The sequence below is a fragment of the Arachis ipaensis genome, chromosome B10 (genome assembly GCF_059453495.1).
Source record: "Arachis ipaensis isolate K30076 ecotype BB chromosome B10, ASM5945349v1, whole genome shotgun sequence".
Taxonomy (NCBI): domain Eukaryota; kingdom Viridiplantae; phylum Streptophyta; class Magnoliopsida; order Fabales; family Fabaceae; genus Arachis; species Arachis ipaensis.
In genome coordinates, this window is record NC_142435.1 from 10,784,226 (window position 1) to 10,806,087 (window position 21,862).

The 21,862-nt window shown below is 36.7% G+C and overlaps 2 protein-coding genes across 3 annotated transcripts; both read right to left on the minus strand.

Annotated features, from left to right (window-relative positions):
- Positions 1–1,698: 1,698 nt before the first annotated feature.
- On the minus strand, positions 1,699–2,079 carry LOC148579135 (uncharacterized). Its single transcript, XM_088488802.1, has one exon. It carries the CDS (start codon positions 2,077–2,079, stop codon positions 1,699–1,701), a length of 381 nt encoding a protein of 126 aa, XP_088344928.1.
- A 5,584-nt stretch (positions 2,080–7,663) lies between these two features.
- LOC107622365 (uncharacterized) lies at positions 7,664–11,026 on the minus strand. 2 transcript variants are annotated; one of them, XM_016324234.3, is made up of 7 exons: positions 10,438–11,026; positions 9,608–9,740; positions 9,452–9,523; positions 9,221–9,364; positions 8,519–8,590; positions 8,331–8,402; positions 7,664–8,246 (listed from the first exon to the last, which is right to left on the minus strand). In XM_016324234.3, exons 1-7 carry the CDS (start codon positions 10,538–10,540, stop codon positions 8,207–8,209), a joined length of 636 nt encoding a protein of 211 aa, XP_016179720.1. In that variant the 5' UTR covers positions 10,541–11,026; the 3' UTR covers positions 7,664–8,206. The 2 variants fall into 2 exon arrangements, with proteins under 2 accessions (XP_016179720.1, XP_088361838.1); XM_088505712.1 differs by having other exon boundaries at positions 8,135–8,402; positions 10,438–11,022.
- Between the last annotated feature and the right edge of the window lie 10,836 nt (positions 11,027–21,862).

A 21,862-nucleotide genomic window follows, 5' to 3' on the forward strand; every position in this document is an offset into this window, starting at 1 on the left:
AAACAAAAGATAAATTATTTCTTGTGATATATTTATTTATTATTGGATAAAATGAGTTAGTTTAGGGTTAAGTACGATTTTGGTCCCTTAAGTATAAGTTGAAAATTTTTTTCGTCTCAAACGTTTTTTTCCATACAAAATCGTCATTTTTACTTAAATCTTAAAATTTTAGACCAAATTACTCATAATAAAAAATTATAAAAAAAGAGTATTTTTGCTTCTGCAAAGGAGAAAGGGAAAAAGAAAAGGGAAGAAGAAAAGAAGAAGAAGAAGTTGTCCACGATCCATCTTTAACTCTACTTCTGCCGCTACCTCTGTATGATTTTGGTCTTTAAAATAAGGATAATTTTAAAACCAAGTTAAACTTTATAGACGATTTTATATACAAAAAATATTGAAAACAAAAAAAAGTTGTGACTTATATCTTAAGGACCAAAATCATATTTAACCCATTAATTTATTATAATTAATATTAATTCTTAATTTAACCTGAGTTATGATAATTGAAATTAAACTTTAAGTGACTTTACACTGTTCATAATAACAAAGAATAACAAATTTTAGCAATTACTTTTCATCATAATTATAAAATAGAATTCTCTAATGATTCTTATAAGTTACAAAAAAAAAGTTATCTTGATTAATTAATTAGGTTATCATAATTTAAATTAAATTAAAAGTTATATAAACTATGATAAATCAACATATTTTATCTAATGATAATTAGACATGTTATAAGAAATAACTTATTATTTATAAAGAAGATTGAGTAGAATTTACCTAATTAATATAATACATTAATACTGATCAAGAAATTTTTGAACCCAGTATTTTGGGTCATGCTTCAATTTCAGTCTACAGATATAAAATCTTGCATGCTTTATTAGATTGGGCCGTTCGCCAATGTATACTATCGTTTCAGCCCATTTTGTACTAGTCTAATATACCACCATAAGTTGGGCTTTTTAAATGAAAATGTAGTTTATTATACCAAAAACAAATAATCATATTCATACCACAGTGTGTTGCGTAAGCATAATTAAAATTAATTTACGTTTATTACCAAAAAAAAATAATTTACGTTTATAATCAAAATAAGAACCAAGTCACCAAAATAATCAAAATAAGAACCAAATTAAAAGAATATATATAGTCTTGCATGCCTGACTTTTGTATTGGTAAAAATTTTAATTATTTTGGTATATATATATATACATACATAATATGTGATGACCTATATATATGTGCTAATTTGCTTAAAGATATGTTAAATCAACCATAGGCTATGATTACACAATTGCTACGTAATTATCTTTTTTGTTACTCTTTTACTTTCAAAAAAGCTATTAAATATATTTTTTTAATACAAAGCACTTTAATAAGCATCGAACATTTATCAGTAAGATCCTAAAAATAAAAATACTACTAAAAGGTTCTATATAAAATCCATGGTCAAGGATGTCCATCAGGAGTCAAGGGAGATTTTCGGAAACTTATAGTTTGTTAATAAACAGTTAACAGAGATTTTTTTTAAAAAAAAATTAGATACTTTATTCCTTTCAGCAAAAAAGAATACAACTGTCCATGTGACTAGTAGAGACAAAAAAAAGAAAGAGAGTAGACTCTCTAAGGCTCAGACACATAGAGCATTAACTTAATAGTTACAATAAAGAGAGAGAAGATAGAAGAATAACCCACTCAGATTTGGGGTTCATTGGCAGTTACTGAAACCCAGTTAATCATCCTTCTCGCGAGGCCATCCACTTCTTGGGGAGTCTTGGCACCTTGCCCAAAGACGTGGTCGTTGTGAGACCGCCATATACACCAGCAGTAAATCCCCAATGATACTAGGTTCTGCTCTTCAGTTGGGTTAAAAATTAAGTGTTTCTTCTTCGCCTCCCAACACTTGAAGAACAGATTTTCCTCTTCGCCAGCAGTAATACCACAGTAAGGGCTCATATTCCACACTTCTTTAGCTTTCTCACAAGAGAATAGGCAATGTATGATGATTTCTGTGGGTGCATGACACCGCGGATAGGTAGCCAGTCTCGAGGGGATCCTTCGATGAAGCAGCTCCATAGTCGGAAGCCTTTCATGCTGAGCACGCCAGAGGAAAAGGAGGATTTTTGGTGGAGCTTTAGTTTTTCAGAGATCACGCCAAATCCCTTGTCTTTGCTAGAGGTGTGGATGAAGCTCAGGTGGTTCGTGGTTGAAGGTAAAAGCTACTCTATAACAAGAAGAGACTTCATATTTACCTTATTTGTGGAACAACTAGGTAAGTTTATCCCTCTGTTTCCCAATTTTTAGTGTTAAAATTTGCTGGGTGATGGCTGGTGAAAAAATTGAGGCAATGAGTTGTTGATTCCATTCGTTGTTTTCATGCATCAGGTGACTGACCCGTGAGACGAGTTGATTCGTGGCAAAGGAGTTTAACCTGATGGTAGGGGTAAATTGTTACTGAGTCGGAACCCATGGATTAGAGAAAATGTTCACCTCAGAAGCAGGACCTATTTGCCAGATTAAGCCTTTCTCAGTGACTTTTTGCCCTTCCAGAATGCTTCTCCAGCCCCAAGACGATATGTTCCCTACCTCTGCTCTTATGATATCTGTATAGCGAAAGTACTTGCCTTTTAGGATTCTAGCCAATATCGAATTAGGCTGTGTTGCTATTCCCCAGCATTGTTTGCCTAGAAGTGCCAGGTTTTGTGCCTTTAAGTTCTTAAATCCCAGGCTTCCTTCCATTTTCGGCCTAGTCATCATATCCCAGCTGACCCAGGTAATCCTCCGTTCCTCTCCCTTCTGACCCCACCAAAAGTGAGCTAAAATACCGTAAATTTCCTGAATTAAAGAGTCAGGCAGTTTGAAGCATGACAGGGTGTAGATAGGGACAGCTTCTCCCACCGCCTTAATTAGGACATGTCTCCCTCCAGCTGAGAGTAGTTTACGTTTCCAACCTTCAACTCTTTTTCGAACTCTGTCTTTAATAGCCCCAAATGTTGCCTTTTTTGATCTCTGGATTGTAGAAGGCACACCCAAATACTTATCTTGGACCCCAATATGTCGGATATTTAGGTTCTCAGCCAGTTGGCTTCTGGTATTTTGGGGGGTGTTTTTACTGAAGAAAATAGCCGACTTATTTAGGTTGACTGTTTGTCCACTAAACCTTTCATAATCACCCGGTAGATCCAGAATACTATCACAACAGTTAGGAGACGCTTTACAAAAGAGGATAGAGTCGTCTGCAAAGAGGAGGTGGTTAACAGTCGGGCATCTTCTAGTGATTTGGATCCCTTGTAAGCTCCTGTTTTGCTCTGCTTTGTGTAACAGGAAGGAGAGGCCTTCTGCACAGAAGAGAAAAAGATACGGGAAGAGAGGGTCACCTTGCCGGATACCTCTACTTGGCCTGAAATAGCCAAATGATTGATCTTCCACAACAACAGAGTAAGAAATAGTCGTAACAACCTCTTTAATCCACCCAATCCATCTTGCATCAAACCCTAGTCGTTCCATCATAAACCGAAGAAAAGGCCCCTCTATGCGATCGTACGCTTTTCTCATATCTAGTTTAATGGCTATCTCAGCTACATTCCCGAATCTCTTCGTTTTTAGGTAGTGCATAACTTCATGCGCAATAAAAACATTGTTCGAAATCAGTCTACCTTTCAGGAAGGCACTCTAGTTCGGACTAACTAAGAGATTCATAAAGTGTTGCAGTCTATGGACAAGGATTTTTGAGATAATCTTGTAGACTACTGTAAAGAGGCTAATGGGTCTCACCTGGGACATGTCTTTGGCACCGAGAACCTTAGGAATAAGGCAGATCTGGGTATGGTTGAAACTCCTGAGTAATCTGCCTCTTGTAAAAAAACTCTTCACAGCCGAGAAAACATCTCCACTCACAATGCTCCAAAATGTATGAAAAAACTTAGATGTAAATCTGTCATCCCCCGGGGTGCTTTGTGGATGGACACTAAATGCTGCTCTTTTAACCTCCTCCATAGAAATAGGCCATAAAAGTTTCTGATTCATACTTGGGGTTACCTTCGGTTCAAACTCTTCAAAGTCCTGGCTCGGATCCTGAATAGCAGAGGCTGAGAAGATACTTTTGAAGTAATCCTTAGCTACTTTTGCAATACCCTCGTTTGTGTTTGCCACTACCCCATTTTCACCAACCAAACTCCAGATTTTATTACTGCGGTATTTGACTCGAGCAAATTGGTGGAAGAACTTGGTGTTGCGGTCCCCAATTTTTAGCCACTTTATTCTTGACTTGTCTTTCCAGTAGCTTTCCTCATTTAGGTAGGCCACCTCGAGCTGCTTTTCAATCTCCAGAACCTACTCACCCCCTTGAACTCCAGAGGATCTCAGTTCTTCCAATCGGTCCTTGAGTTCCCGGATTTGTTGCAGGGAATTTGACTGAGAAGTTTGCTGCCATCGCATGAGTGAATGTCTGCATTTCTTTAGTTTTTGGGCAAAAATAAACATAGGAGAACCCACAACTTCCGCTTTCCACGACTCCTCAACTATTCCCCTTACCTCAGCATTCCAACACCATCTCTCCTGGAACTTAAACCTGCGTTTTGTTTTCTCCATAGGAGGATTAGAATCCAGTAGTAAAGGGGCATGATTTGAGCCGTCCTCTTGTAGTCTGAGAACTGTAGCTGTAGGATAAGACTCACACCACTCCAATGTTGCCAAGATCCTGTCAAGCCTCTCTTGAATAAGCTCCTGTCCTCTCCTTCTATTTCACTAGGTGAACGGTCTTCCAATCATTCCCAGATCCAGTAAACTATTGTCATCTATAAAGGAATTGAATGCTGTCATAGAAGGTTCCGAAGTCAAACATCCACCTTCCTTTTCTTGGGTATTCTTTATAGCATTAAAGTCACCAAGAATGATGGTTTTGCCTTGAAATTGTTGCAGGACAGGTTTGATCTGTTCAAATTGCTGAAGCCGGATCTGTTCTATGCTGCTAAAGTGAACACCAATTAGTCCCTATTCCTCCTGCCTAGTAACATCCTTGATTTTTGTAGCAATAAAGAAATCACCCAAGTTCGTTACTACCACATCAGTGCCCTCTTTCCATGTCAATGCTAGGCCACCTGCTGTGCCATTAGGATTGCACAGAGACCAATCACCAAAACCACATGCCCTTAACTTGTTCTCCACACGACGAGGCTGATTTTTTGTTTCTCAGATGAAACCAACCTTGGAGGAGTGGGATCGACAAATTCCTTTAAAATTATAGAATGTCAGGGGTCTCCCCAAACCCCGACAATTCCACGTTAGAACTCTCATGGCTCTTGGGGCACCGTTTGACGGCCGGTGCCCTCCACCTCCTCACGAGTGTTTTAGACCTCTTCCAAGCAAATCCTTTTGTGCGGTGCTATATTTTCTTTCTCACTGAATCTTCTCTTCACCCCACATTTGATGTGAGGACTCTCTGTTTTTCTTCGTACCATCTGCTTGATCTTGATTTGCTCCTTTTTTGGTGTGTTAGTTTGATCAACATTTTGAACCTCTTCTACAGCCATAAGGGGTTGCGCTCGCTCTTGTGTTTCCTTGGTACTTGCTGAAGTTATGTCTACCAAATTCACTCCCGATTTCTCTATCAAAGAGTTGCTCTTTGAATGAGAACTAGTAACTTTTGGGACCATTTTTTCACCCACCGTTTCTTTCATAGAGAGACCTGAGAGGCTATTAAGTAACTAGCTAGGCATAGGTTTTTTCTTCGGTTTGTCCCCTTGGTCATTCAGATTAGAACTAGACGCATTATAACCATTGCATTCAACTTCGATCCTCCTACCCATCTGGTCAGCTTTTATCCAATCCCCAATTTTGTCTTGCCTCACTGAGTTCATTGCTGAATCCGTAACGAGTAATTCACACCCTTTTGGCTCATGCCCTATCCGTGCGCAATAGGTACAAAATCTCCCAATCTTTTCATACCGCACACCAATTTCACCAACCTGTTGATCAGGGCCAATCATACAAAGGTGATCTTTGAGTTTTTTAGATGCATCCATTTCCACCCTTGCTTTGATTATTCTGGATTCTCCACCCTTCATTTCATAGAAGCCAATCTCTATAACCGTACTAATTTTCTCAGTCAGTTTCCTTCCAACTTCTACAGTTTTATAGCATTCTAGCAAACCTCAGAATTGAGCCCATACCGAGAAGCCTTGCATCTCACTCTCCTCCGATCAGAGTCGTTCCATCTCCTCACATGAAGAACATAATCTTTAAAGAGCCATGGGGAATCTTTTTCAATCCGCATCAGATCCTTGTCACTGTCAAAGAAAAATTGAAATTTGTTACCTCCTCTATCCGAGACTCTGAATCCTTCTGGTCTACCCCCATATGATTCTAAAAGCGTTCTCCATAGTGCCCAAAGAAAACTTTTTGTCCACAAAAACACGGCCTATGAGGCTTTTAGCGCATGCTTCCTTCCCTTTCCTGATGTCCTCTTCCTCGACTAGTACCTCATTGTCGTTTTCTCCATCACTAACGGAATTTTCTTCTCTGCCAATTCTCATCCCTGCCTCCATATTCAATTGTATAGTCTGAGTACTGCACAGTTGAAAAATTGTGAAGAACCGCTCCAATTAACCCTAACGGAGTCACTTTTTTTATCTTTTATCATTAACAGAGATTTATTCTTTAATATTAATGAGCATGATATAAAAAAAATAAATAATAAATATGTCATTTTTAATATTATACGCATAAAATTATAGATATTAAATTAAATATATTAATTTTAGATTATTATCTCTTTAGTATTATTAATTATTTAAATAAAAAATTAATAATATTAAAGAGATAAAAAAATTTTAATTTATTTTATTTAATATTTATTAATTATCGTAACAATTAAAAAATATTAAATAAGACAAGGTTTGAGTTATTTTGGCTTTTTTTTTCATAATCATAATTGAAATTTGCTCCACTATTAACATTTTCAATAATGTTAATAGACATAAAAATAGCCAAAATTTATTTTATTTAATTTTCAATAAATTAATTATTATTATAATTAATAAATACTAAATAAGGTAAATTCTAATTTTTGTTTGTTATCACATATTTCCGTAATAAAGTATACTTTTTGTCCCTGAAGTTTGGCAAAAAATTTTAAAAATACCTCTAAATTTTATTTTGTCTCAATTTTGTCCCATAAGTTTTTTATTTGCATCAAATATACCCTCGATGGCTAAATTTTCAAAAAATTTAAGACCAATCTAACAATAATGCATAAAAGTTAACTTCTTGTCGAATTGGTTTTAAATTTTTTGAAAAATTAACCGTTAAGAGTATATTTGATGCAAATAAAAAACTTCTGAGACAAAATTGAAATAAAATAAAATTTATAGGTATTTTTAAAACTTTTGTCAAACTTTATAGACAAAAAATATACTTTACCCGGTTTTGTTTTCTTCTGTTTGCACGAGACACCTTTCATTCCACACGCATTTTCGATCGGATCCTAAGTTCCTAACCAATGATGGTGATGAAGACTAGTAATGCATATTCCTTGATAATTTTTGCAGTCCTACTCCTATACGGTTGTTATCTCATTGATCATGTTGCAAATGCTGAAGTTCGTCATCACAACTTTGTGGTAAGTCTACTTTATTTCATCAGTGTGCATGTTACATAACACTTAGATGAATTATGCCTTTAATTTCTGCAGATAAAATCTTCAAGTTACACTAGACTATGCAGCACCAAGAATATTTTGACAGTAAATGATGAGTTTCCAGGTCCAACCTTGAAGGCCCACACAGGAGACACTCTTATTGTCAATGTTTATAACCAAGCAAACCATAATATAACAATACATTGGTATGTGCCTTAGCTTCTACTCTATACAACAGAGAGTATATGCATTAATTACTGAAAGAATATTTGCATTATTTTTCAAAGGCATGGGGCTAGACAAGGGAGGAATCCATGATCAGATGGAGCTGCTTACATAACACAGTGTCCAATTCAACCAGGTGCAGTGTTCAAACAAGTTATCCATTTGACCACAGAGGAAGGAACCATATGGTGGCATGGACATGATGGTTGGTCAAGAGCCACAGTTCATGGAGCTTTCATCATTTATCCCAAGCATGGACAAAACTATCCCTTTCCCAAACCCCATGCTGAGATTCCAATCTTACTAATTATGTACTAAATACTACTGCACCAACCTGGTTATCTACATCTTTGGTTGTATCAAGCCAGGATTATTTTGAAAACTGTAATTGGAATCCACCAACTATCAACAGTGAGGTCACCTCTTAATAATAGTCACAGATATAAATAAAACTATTAGCACCAACCTGATCGGAGTAAACATTGAAAATGAACCATTGACTGGCACAGTCCCTTTTAGCTGGTTGTTTGAGAGATCACTGCATTCCACAACAATCATGGTGTTGCACTCTCAAAAATATAGTAAATGATTATAAATAAGAATACATGTCTATATTAACTCAGTGGGAAATGAAAATATAGGAGTCACACTCACAGAACTTGCAGTGTATTGATCCTGGTCAAAGACATGGGAATGCCTCCTGACAAGGCGTTATTGTTGAGACGCCTATTTCAGAGGGCAGGAAGAATTAATTTGCAGGTAATAAGATTTTATACTTTAATAAAAAAACATTATCAGCAAAAAGGTGCAACAATGATTACCAAATAGTAAGTTGTGCAAGTTTCATGCAAGCAAGAGTTAAAAATAGAATAAGCCTATCACTAATATAAACTTATATTGAAACATAAAAAAAAAGAGAGAGTAAAAGATAGAGCGCATGGATGCATATCAGTTCACCGAAGTTACTTAACAAATATAACTATATGATTAAGCATGAGAGTGGACCTTTGACCATATTTAATAAGTGCTTCATTTATTCATTTTTACAACCACGGAGCACTATCATTAATTACCATATATTTCATGCAATTCAACACACAATCATTATTGAGTCAAATAGAAGTACTAGCAACAATAAAAATATGAAAGATACTTTTCCTATAGGTATATGCTCATTTATACCACAGCTTTTATTGAAAATGAAATAGCATGTCGCAGACAATGTACTCTACCACTATATTGCATGGGAAATCAAACAATAAATTGGATGCTGAAAAGCTAAAGGGAGAAACGAAATTGAAATCAAGTCAAATATATTTTGCATATAAATATGAGAATAAGGAAAGTATTTCATACAGGACGCGTAGATAACTAAGCTTGCCCAATGTAGCTGGTATTGGACCAGTTAGCACATTCAAGTAAAGATCCAAGCTCACCAAGTTTTTCAAATTTCCAAGCTCGTCTGGGATTTTTCCAGTTATATTATTATTAAAAAGCTCCCTGTAATTGAAACCCCCCCGAATATAAACTCAAAGATTTTGATAATGAAATAATCTGATCATAAAGAGTATATGGATAGCAACTTACAGGTACTGTAAATTTGGTAGATTACCAAGGTTTGGAACCAATGTACCCGATAGATCTGCATTTCCAAGATCACTGACCAGAAAGGGATTAATAATCACTATACAGACAACCAATCATAAATAAACAGGAAATTTTAAATGTTACATATCAACTTACACACGGGTCACACTATTATCACTATTGCATGTAACATGAAACCATGTGCATGGATTGACAAGGGTGGCATCCCAGCTTTGAAGAACATTGTTAGGATCTTGTAGGTTGCTCTTCAATGCATTTAGGGCATCGCCTGTGTTAGATAGAAGCAATATTCAGGTGCAAAGATATTCATTATTATGTTGTATGGTCGCCACATTTATGGTGCAATGCGAAATATTATCAGATTTAGGAATCACAAACATGAATCCCAACTTTAATGAGTCAACCCTAGTAGCCTCCATCTCACAATTAACTAACTCACAAAAAAGATTAAACTTTAAAGCGAATGGAAAGCCACTTCTTTTTCTCCAAGGACAAAAGCATTTCCACAAACCACTCTGAGATAAAGAAGCCTCCCATACTATTAGAATCACCAATTATGGTGATATCCTGTACTAAACATTGAACCTTCCCTACTCAATAATCAACAAATAAGTGAATAACCCAAACTAATGACACAGATACAAGGGTATCATCAAACTAAGAAAAACCATAAAGCCATTTAATTCTATCAACTCATATATTACAACTAGGGAAGCATTAAGTTGAAACTTGACAAAAGCTACTCCAAGTGTATTATTAAGTTCTCCAGTTCTAACACATGACCCAGCTACAACAAAGCCGAAAGGAAATCAATTAGATCAAAAAGAAAGAACAAAAGGAACAAGTAACATAATTGGGGTAAATTTTCCCAACCCTGATCATTTAAAGCACCTGCTTAATGGGAACAAACATTTATGGGAACAATTAAAACACAATAGAAGCAAGGACAAAAGGGAACCACCCACCTTCTGCATTGCCAGAGACCTTAAGCACCAAATCAAGCAGCAAAATTGCACAAACAAGAAAAGAACCCTTGCAAGTTGAAGTCACCATCTCCACGTTTCCCATACTAATCTTCACCTACACCTTCATAATAATCAAGTCATAAAACCAATTGATTCACTAATTCACAGACCCCTCTATGTCCTATTCGATCTACATGATACCCTTCAAGCTCAGCAGCATCTTGACCTCGTTGACCAACCGAAAACAAAAAGGAACCACTTTTAACTTGGAAGAGGAGGCAGAATCGAAGTCTGGGTAGTTGCAAGTTGCGTTCTTTTTTGTGTCTAAGGTCTTAGTTTGGAATCTGGAGGTGAAATCAGAGATGGGTGTAGGGAATTTCAGCTGAAAAATGCAGGGAACACGGTCGACGGAAGAAGGGTGAAGGAGAGGAACAGAGTCAATGAATGCTGCATCCTGTGTTGGAATTTTCGACCTTCTAATAATAGTAGTTGTTGTTGTGATAAGGATGAGAGCTGAGTTGGCCCATTAATATCTGGGGTCTGGGCGGCTCGGTTTCTAACCAAAGAATGTTTAATTTGAATGAAGTTTGAAAATTTAAAGTCATGTGTATATATAAATAGAGGTGGACAATATGCAGCACTACCATAACATATAATTTTTTTTTATGTTGTAATATATATAATATTAATAAATATATAAATTATTTCTATTATTATAGTGAGATAATTATATTGATAAATATTAATATTAGAGTTTTTTATTTATATTTTTTTATTTTATATTTATTATATTCTTTTTTTATTTATTTTATAACACACGATTAATACGAGTGATAATTTATCTTATGTCTTATTTGGTGAATTTTATCAATTTTTCTCATATTTATTCACTAAAATAGCATGTTGTAATTTTTTCTAATTTATGCTTAAGAGTGAAAACATGTTTTTTAGGTCTTAAAATAGCTAAATTTAATTCACTTTAATTCCATTCGATGCATTGATATGTTTGTTTAGTGATTTCAGGCTCATAAGGCAAAGATTGGATGGAAGAAATGAAGAAAAAAGCATGCAAAGTGGAGAATTCATAAAAAAAATGAGCATTTGGAGGATTCATGGCCACGCGCACGCGTCCTCTACGCGTACGCGTGAGAGGGAATTTTACCAAGCGACGCGTACGCGTCACCCATGCGTACGCATGACAAGCGGCACGTGACCAACTTAAAGGCAATACGCTGGGGGCGATTTCTGAGCCATCCATGCCCAAATCCAACTCATTTATGAAGCTATTAGAGGCTGAATTCAAGATGGATCAAAGGGAGAGCAATTAGGACTAGATTAGAAATATGTTTTAGGTCACATTCTAGAGAGAGAAGCTCTCTCTTCTCTCTAGAATTAGGTTAGATTAGGATAGATTTCCCTTAGATTTAGGTTTAATTGTTGTTTTGATTTACTTTTCTTTGTAATTTATTGTTCTTACATCTTTGCTCTTCTAGTTTACTTGTTATTTCCTTTTATTTGTTGCCTTTATGTTCATGCACTCTGTGTTGATTTAACTTCATTAATGCAATTTATGTTTGATGTTTTTTTTTTTTTTTTGTTTAATTGGCTTGTTATTGTTATTTTCTTGCCTTGGGTAGTTGTTAGATTTTATTATTGTTGCAGTTTTAATATGCTTTTCTTTTATACCTTTCAAGTGTTTGATAAAATATTTGGTTGAATTTTAGAGTATATTTTGGTACTCTTGACTTGTGATTGAGGACTTAGGTCCCTTGAGATCATTGATGTCCAGTTTCATTGGTGATTTAGGGTTGTTAATATTGGTTCTAAGACCAATTATGTACACTTGACTTAATCCTCCGATGTTAGAGGGCAACTAAGTGGAATTAATCCTTTGTAATCACCATGTTGTGGTCAATGATCTAAGATAGGAACCTTGACCCTTGATCCTTGTCAAGACCCATTTTAGTTGTTAGTTTTACTTTCTTGCAATTTACATTTTCTTGTTAATCAAACCCAAAAACCCCCAAAAGATATAATCATAACTAATAATAAACACACTTCCCTGAAAATTCCTTGAGAGTCGACTCGAGGTTTAAATACTTCGGTTATTTTTATTGGGTTTGTACTTGTGACAAAAAAAATTAAACTTTGATTGAGGATTGTTTGTTGGTTTGGAACTATACTTGCAACGTGATTATTTTTGTAAAAATTCCTAACCGACATTAATCCTCCGTCAAGTTTTTGGCACCGTTGCCGGGGAATTGCAATGTGTGCTTGTTATTGGTTATTGTTCATATGTGAATATTGTGAATATGTTTGTCTTTTGCTTGTTTGTTAGTTTTTGTTAGTTGTAGGACTTTATTTGCTTAATTCTTGTTAGTTTTTATTTTTATTTTCTATTGTTACTATGAATTCTTATCATTTTGGCTATGAGTGTGGTTACAACTATGTTGTAGAAAATGAGAATCATAATGAGAACATGCATCAAGGATGGAACAATCAAAGGTGGGAGGAGGCCCAAGTTTAATTATGGACAACCCTCTTGGTAACAACCTCCACCAATGTACTATGAGCAAGAGTCATTCCAAGATGCATACCAACCCAATGGCTATGGTAGACCCCCTTGTGGTTATTAACCACAACCACCATATGCCTATGAGCCCCCTCCTCAACATAGCCCTCAACCACCATACTCACAAGTCCCCTACCACCAAACACCTCCATATGATCCTAACTCATATCCACCATACTAAGAACCATATGAGACATATGAATCATACTTGGAGCCACAACCATTCCAACATCAATATTCCCAAGAACCACCACCCCAATATGCACCATCTCTATATTCTTATCAAGATGAGCCACCTTTCTATTATGAATCCTTTCTCCCAAATGATGAACCCTCCTATCCACCCCAAGTCCCAGTAGATGATTATCTCACTTCATTACTTCAAGAGCAACGTGAAGCTCAAAGGAGGCATCTAGAATGCATGGCTACCTTGACCAAGGTAATAAACAACTTAGCCTCCCAATGCTTAAGCAATCAAAGCACTCCTATGGTCACACGTGGAGAATCAAATAAAGAGCGTAGTATGAAGGAGAGATTAGAAAATTCGGTGGAGAATGAGGAATTGAATTTTGTATTGGAACAATTGGAGGAAGCCGTAATTGTTGAAGAGGAAGAAGTGGTTAAAGACTTAGGAGATGTGGAACCTCCATGGGAATCTCAAGTCATAGAGCCTCCTTCCAAGAAGTTTGAATTTGATGTTGAGGAGGGTGTACAACCTCGAAAACATATCATGTTTGAAGACTTTGAAGAGGTTGATCAAGATATGGATTCAATAATTGATGAGTTTTTATCTACAATTGAATCCTCTCTCATTGGACTTGAAAAAGAGGTTAAGGAAGAAGGTGCACAACCTCCCATACTCTTGGTAAGCAATGAAGAAGAAATTGACTTGGAAGAAAGCTACCAAGAGGTGGAGGTAAATCAAGAAGAGCATAAGAGAGTGGAGCTTGCAAGAACATTGGAGACACCTTTGCCCAAGCCATCACCATCCATCCTTTCATTCAAGTGGGTAAATCTCTTATCTCTAAACTTTATTATTCTACTTGAATATGGTTTGCTTGAGACAGATGGTCAACTTAGAGCTCTTTGTGACTTTAAGAGCAAAAGGAAGATGATTAGTGGTTGGAAACAACACTCAAGGTTCGTTATGGTTAAGAGCTCAAAGTCTAATTGCAGAGGTTGGTGTGGAGCTCAATTTCTTGGGTTTAGGAAGTTGTTTGGGTGTTTACTTCAGAATTCGGATCACTTGCCACCCAATGGGAATTATGATGATAAACTTGAAGACGGGTATAGAAATAAGATTTGGGATCTCGGCATATATGATGATCAATTTTGGGAGTCCTTAGCTTGTGTGGAACTCCATCAAAGCTTGGAGTTATTGATTTTGAACTTTGGAGCTTATTGGAAGTCCAAGTATTGGTGAAAGTTCGAAAATGAGTACAAGCACAAGCCACCAGGACAAGGAGCTTTTCAAATGTCCAACTTAAGGACAATAAATAAAAGTGCTAGGTGGGAGACACCCCACCATGGTAACATCTTTTTATTTTATCTTTTGTAAATATTGATAAATTAGTTTAATTTCATATTTAATTTAATTTTTGAGTTTATTTGGTAGTCTAGTATGTTAAATAAGGTTTGATGGTGTCTTGGTAGCTGTTTGGATGCTTGGAATGCTTGAGGTGGTGCTAGAACTTGAAAAATTAAAAAAAAAACCAGAGCACCCTCCCACGCATACGCGTCACCCACAATATAGGTGTGTATATATGTATGGGTGCAATGATATGATATAGGTGTGTATATATGTGAATTGGAGCTTAATTGTAAATGTTGGATGCTTGGTGAAACTTTGGAGGCTGAATTTTGGCGGTAGAACTTGTGAGCTTGCCTTGTGGGGTTGCCTTTAGGTTATACGGAAAAATTGGCTAAGGTATGGCTTTGATTTCTTGTATATAATATATAATATTTTGTGAAAAAACTTAGGCTAGATGACTTAAGATAAGTTGAATTGTATGATTAATGCATGTTGGGTGGTTTTAGTTGATGCCGTGTGTGTTGGGTTGTATGTGCATAAATGGGAGTGATGTTGGATGATATGAATGTGGTGGATGGTTGACTTAGTAATGTATGAATAATGTTATGTTAACGAGTAAGTTGAAGATTAAATTATGTTGAGTTTTAAATTTTTGAGGTTGAAATTAAGGTATATGTATGTTAATGAGTATTGGAATGATTGAGAAGGATTGGGATTAAATATAGTTTGTTTGTGGTTGGTTTGAAAATTTGGAATTTTGAATTGAGTTGGAAATGTGGTAAAAATAGAGGTTTGGTGTTTTAGTTGAAAAACTTGATTTAAATGAACTTCGACGGTCCATAACTTTGCTTGTGCGTACGCACACCACGGTGCGCACGCACACACATGGACATGCTTGCTGTTGAGCGCGTCTGCACCTCCTAGTGCGTACGCACATCTTTGAAAAATTGTACAAATGTGCGCAGGCACACATGTGTGCATACGCACGCACCCCGTTTTCAGCAACACGTATTTTTGTGATTTAGATATGGTTTCGAACTTCTAAACTTCTATTTTTTATCCTCTAGGACCCTAGAAATGAGTTATAGTGGTAGTGAAAGGGTTTAAACTAGGAAGGTGAAGTAACTTAGAGATGAAGAAAGCTTGAGAAGTAATGAATTAGGTATGAGCAAATAGGTTGCATATATATACTTTTTTTTATATTATAAAGATGATTAAAGAAAGGAATAAATGTTACATCTGAGCAATCTTTCTTGAAAGTGCGACCCCAAGAGATGGTTGAAGATGAGGATCCTCTTCTTTGTTCCTCCTGGTATTGTAAAATCGCCCCCAGCGAGATGGTGGGAAGTTTGGATCCCCTCTTTTATTCCTCCTGGACATATGAGAATGTACCTCCTGGATAGACGCAAGGGTTGTGGTTTCGCCCCACTTGCTCCAGGTTGGTTAGTATAGATGCTCTTCGGGTAGATGTAAGGGTGTGGTTCGCCCCACTTGCTCTGGGTTATGATGAATTATGTATAAAGGTGCAAATATATGATGTATAAGTGATGTTACGGCTATAATGAATGGTTATGAAATAGTTATGAATAAGTATGAATGAAAATGAGATTTTTGCACTTATTTTGTCTGAGATATGAGTTTTTCTGGGTAAAGAGCAGTGGCTTGCCACCTCGGGCTCTAAGTTGAGACTCGATACTCTGTTGACCCTACGACGTAAGGGTGTGACGTTGGGATTTTTGCCAGTAAAGAAGTTCATAAAAACAGTCGCGTTGTAGATATAGTCTCTAAACCGACAGAAATTCCTTCGTACAAACGTTTTGGTTGTCACAAGTAATAAACCCCTTAAAAATTGTTAACCGAGTATTCAAACCTTGGGTCGTCTTCTCAAGGAACTGCAAGGAAGTATATTCTTATTATTGGCTATAAAGGTTGTAATCGGGGTTTAGGAGGTGAGAAGCAAGTGATTTAAATGACAAGTAAAATAAATGGCAATTAAAATAAATAAATATTGTAAAGCAAACTTTTGGCAAGGTAAAAGAAATTGGAAGTCCAACTTAGTTATCTCTCTCAACAATAATGAAAGTTGAATCTAGATTCCACTTAGTTAACATTTACTAAAGCAAAGGAAAGTCAAGGGACTAATTAGTTTGACCTTCGAATCCTATTTAATTCCTAAGAAAAAGTTGGGATTATTGAAGTTCAGTTCAATTAGCAAGATAGCGATTATCAGTTATGTTGAGTTTGATAATGTTGAGTTACTGATTTCTTAACCAAGACCAAAAGGGGAAAAAGTAAAATTGCTGGAATAAAAATGTCCGTAGATGGGAAGCAATAATAACTTAAATTAAAGAGAAAGCAATCAATAACTGAAATACCTCAAATAATCATTAATTCAAATCATAACATGGAATAATTCATAAATTAAATTATAAAAGTAAATAATCAACTCAAGTGCTGGAATAAATAAGTAAAAGTGAAAAGGGAAGCTTAAAACAAAGAAACATAAAACCTGGATTGAGAGTCACTCTTAAAAACTAAGAGAAGTCCTAAATCCTAATCCTAAGAGAGAGAGGAGAGAATCTCCCTCTCAAAACTGAATCTAAATCATGGAAAGTAATAAAAAATGCGAGCTCCTTTTGAATGGATGCATTCCCCCACTTTATAGCCTCTAGTCTATGTGTTCTGCACTTGGATTTGGGCCAAAGAGGCTTCAGAATCCGCTTTGAGCGTATTCTGTAAATTCTGATACGTGGCCTCTATCACGCGTCCGCGTGGGTCACGCGGTCGCGTCAGTTACGCGTTCGCGTCGTATGCGTTCTACTTAAGGCGCGCGGTCGCGTCAGTCATGCGGCCGCGTCGCTGCTTCTTCGCTTCTGGCACGCGATCGCGTCGTCCATGCGATCGCGTGGATACCAGTTTCTGCAAAACTCCGTTTCACACTTTCCTTCCATTTTTGTACGTTTTCTTTTCCATCCTTTAAGTCATTCTGCCTTAGAAAATCTGAAACTACTCAACACACTAATCACGGCATCGAATGGAAATAAAGGCAATTAAAATAATTGATTTTGAAGCTTAGAAAACATGTTTTTCACATACATCACATAATAAGGAAGGGAAAGTAAAACCATGCAATTAATATGAATAAGTGAGTGAAGGATTGAATAAATCACTCAAATTAAGCACAAAATAACTCACGAAATATGGGTTTATCAATCTCCCCACACTTAAACAATAGCATGTCCTCATGCTAAATCCAAGGTAAAGAATAAGGTAAGGTTAAAGTGGTGGAATGTTATGCAATGCAACCTATTCTAAATGCATCTACCTAAATGAGTCATGCAATTCCAATTTATCCACTCATATATAAAGCTTACATGTAGTCAAATTAATTTACATCCTCAAGGAGTCATATATATATAGCCAACCCTTAAATAATAAAGCATTTTAGCAAATGAGATGGGAAATAAAAATATTGTACAAACTTGCAAAACAATTAGTAAATTAAGCACAGATATATGTTGATGAGTTATTAAACCCTCACTGGATTTTGTGTTTACCCTCTAGTCACTCAGTGTTTATTGGGGTTATTCACTCTACTTTTCTTTTTATTCTTACTTTCTATAACTTTGTTTTTCATCTAACTAATCAACAATTATAGAGTACAGTCATACCAAAAGTCATGAGGTCTTTAATTAAGGTTGTAATGGGGCCAAGGTAAAGGTAAGGATATATGTATAAGGCTAAGTGAGCTAATAAGTGAATCCTTAATTAGACTAAGATCTCACCTAACATACACGTTTAGTAGAACAAGCTTCTTTACCAATTTTCCCATATTATCCCACTTGTTGTTACATGCTCATGTTTCAATTTTTATTTTTATCCCATGTGCATTGCTTTATTTTGAGGAATTCTTTTGTATCCTCTTTTATTGAATGCTGAAAAATAACTTTTTTTTTTAATGCATATGGTAATTGAATCACTTTGATTTCTCATGAGCATGCTTCCCAAATTTTATTTTATTTCTTTTAACTTTTCTACCTTTTGTTTCTATCATCCATGTTCCCAATAGGTTTCCCACATTTTAATCTATTCATAATTTTCTATCTTAAGCTAACCAAGGATTCAACTTGAGATTTTATTTTGTTTTTCTGCTTAAGGCTAGTAGTGTGGCTAAATAGAATAAAAGGGATTTTAAAGGCTCAAGGGGGCTAACAAGGGTGATGTGAAAGGTAGGTTATTTTGGGGTAAGTGAGCTAAAATCAAATAATGGCCTTAATCATTCTTTTGGCATGTATCTAGATCCTATAATTGGACATATAGATTAAATCAAAGTAAAGAACATCAGAATAAAAAGAAGCGAAACACACAGGAATGAAATTATGGTTTAAATGCAACTATACAATTAAGCTCAAGACTCACAGGCTGTGTGTTCTCTAACTCAAGCATCATATATCATTCATATCTGTTATGCAGGTTTAGTTAAAAATTTCCATTATTCTCATAAAAAAATTATTTAAGGTAGCCTTTAAAGTTTTAATGTTCCTCCTTGATGAAATATTGTCAACTTAACTATATGATGTAATGCTATATATACAAGGTTTATGGATTTAAATCTGTTATGTTCAATTTCCTAGCTTACTTCCTTTTTATATTTTTCAATTTAAACTATGATATCTTATGCTAAAAAGGGTAAATTATACTAATTAATCCACTAATAAGTCAGAATTGCCAACTAAACTAAATAACTAAAATATGAACTAAAAATGCAAAATACAAAATTAGAGTAAAAGTAGCAATGTATAAGTACTCAGAAAATAACAGTAAAAAGAAAAATACAGAAAAATATCCAAAATAAAAGAAAAAAAAAAAGAGATGTAGTGGTTCACCAAAATAAAACGCCAGAGATGGCGACCTCCCCATACTTAAAATGAAGCATCGTCCCTGATGCTCAGTCAAGCCGGGTGTGAAGGGGTGTCATCACTGGTAGGGATGGTAGCTGGAGGCTCTGTGGTGGTGGTGGGCTGAGGGTCTGGCTACTGTAAAGGCGGTGCTGACTGAATCGGGATCTCCGGATCTGCAGCCTCGATCTGATGCGTAACCTCCTGATATGGTGCAGCCTGCTCTGTGTCTGCCTGCTGATGGGTCTCCGCCTGGAAGTGAGTCTCCTCCTCGTGCTCATCCTCCTCCTCCTTTGATGGCTCTGATGGTGTGTCGGGCTCGGAGGGGATGTCACCACCCTGTCGGATCATCAGCTTCAGATGCGAATGGCGTCGCTGGCTGCGACGCTCCAGTCTCTCATACCGGCGCCGGTTACGGCGCTCCATCTGATCAAGCTATCGGAATAGGCGGTGCACGAGGCGGTATACGGGCTCAGAGGCAGGTGGAGGTGCAGTGGTGGCAGCAGGGGCAACAGGGGAAGCCGTGGATGAAAAGGGTCCAACTGACGGTGGGGCTGTCTCATCAGTAGCAGTGAAGGGTGGTGGTCTGTAGCCCAAGGCTAGGAAGTTCCTGCTGTGAGGAATGATCTTCCTGCAGTCCGCCGTTGGTGGTCTCTCATCGGCATCCTCCCATGGCACGTCAGCTCGACGGCCTAGCTGTGTAACCAGATACGGAAAAGGGAGGGTGCCTCGGACGTGGACCCTGGCCATATAATGCCGGATAAAGCATGGCAGATAAAGGTCCTTACCCTCCATCACACACCATAGGAGGGTGATCATAGCAGTTGGGATCTCCGTCTCATGAGTACTCGGCATGACATAGTTGCTCAAGATCTGGTGCCATAACCGAGCCTCATCATTTAAGTACGCCCTCTTGATCCCTCTAGGCATGGTGGTGTCCTGACCCATCTCCCAAGAAACAGTCGGGTCGAGAGCTATCCGTGCCTTTACAGCATCCCAATCAAACTGCATCAGGCGCATGTCCTCCTCAGCCTTTGAATAACCATCAGGCTTATCGGACTTGGCTGGGAGCCGGAGAATGTCCTCTATGGCCTCCTCAATGATCAGAATCTGCTTTCCTCTCAGGTTCACTGCATCTAGGGTGGTGATGTAGTAGTTGCAGTAGAATTCCCGGACCCAAGATGCATTGACCTCTGTCAGTGTTCTCTCCAGAAAGAACCAGCCTCTTTGCTTGATTTGCTCAGTGGTGTACTGCTGGAGTGCTTCTGGAATCCTCAGAGTTCTCTCCAGGTATAGATTCCTGGAGTTTGCAAATGCCTGATACTTCAACTCGCAGTATCGGTTTGCAAATTTTATTGAATCATTTGCAGGGAGCAGCTGGTCAGCTTTTTCCTGCTGTGTAAAGTTCTTCTCCCGCCATGAGGAATCATGCATGAGGGCAATGATGGATTGGAAGGAATCTCCTCTTTTGCGCTTGCCAGTAGCCTTGCCTTTTCCTTTCCTCTGTGAGGCAGACATCCTAAAAAATGGAAAAACCAGGATATATAAAAATAGAAAAGCAAGTAGGCAATTAAACAAAGAAAACTCAAAGCGGCAAAGGAGAATGGGAAATAGGTAAATGAGTTAAGTAATGGTGTATTGAGGATTGTATAGTAGTTTAAAAGTTTGAAAGGAAGAATTAACAATCCAAAATGTATCAGAATCCAAGTTAAATAGAGAAATTGTCATAATGCCATGGTTAGAAAGTTAGAGGGAAATGAGAAAAAATCAGAAAAGAGATTTGGAAAAAGTTAGTATGGTTAGAATTTGAAAGAGGGGTTAGTAAATTAAAATTAGTGAAGCAGTAAAATGTGGGTTCAAGTAAGTGGCATAAAGAAAATATTCCATGTAACAAGGATTCACAATTATGACTAGAAATAACTCACAACCTAACAAGGAAAACAGGGTGATGTTGATTCAAAGAGATATAAAGAAAGCAAGAATTGGAATCAGAATATCATAGATGCAGTTTATAAACCAGGAAATCAAAGAGGATAAGAAAGTCTGCCATAGCATTCATGAAACGGTTTGGAGAAAGCAGTGGAAAATAGAGTTCAAATTGCCAAACTGAAATATGAATGAAAACATTGTTATAGAAATTTGGGCAGCATTCCGGCTAAAATTGGATTATCCCGGAAAATAAACAGCAATCAAAGCAGTTCATATGAATTAAAAAGTCAAGCTGCAGGTACATAAATATAATATAAACATGAAAATTCAATGTAAAGAGCAGTAATATACAAGAAATATAGCATATGAACAAGATTACAACAACAGCAGATTTGCAAATATGATAAAACAGAAGCAAGAACAGTGCAAATAAATAGACCTAGATCCACTAACCACATCCTAATCTACCTAACAACCTAAAATCCACTACAACAT

What these genes read in the sequence shown, in the direction of transcription:
- LOC107622365 (XM_088505712.1), bottom strand. Translation starts at nt 10,540, where the DNA reads ATGGGAAACGTGGAGATGGTGACTTCAACTTGCAAGGGTTCTTTTCTT. An exon ending in GGTCTCTGGCAATGCAGAAG is followed by an intron (nt 9,741 to 10,437) that starts GTGGGTGGTTCC and finishes TATCTAACACAG; the next exon opens with GCGATGCCCTAAATGCATTG. An exon ending in ATCAATACACTGCAAGTTCT is followed by an intron (nt 8,403 to 8,518) that starts GTGAGTGTGACT and finishes TGTGGAATGCAG; the next exon opens with TGATCTCTCAAACAACCAGC.
- LOC148579135 (XM_088488802.1), bottom strand. Translation starts at nt 2,079, where the DNA reads ATGGAGCTGCTTCATCGAAGGATCCCCTCGAGACTGGCTACCTATCCG.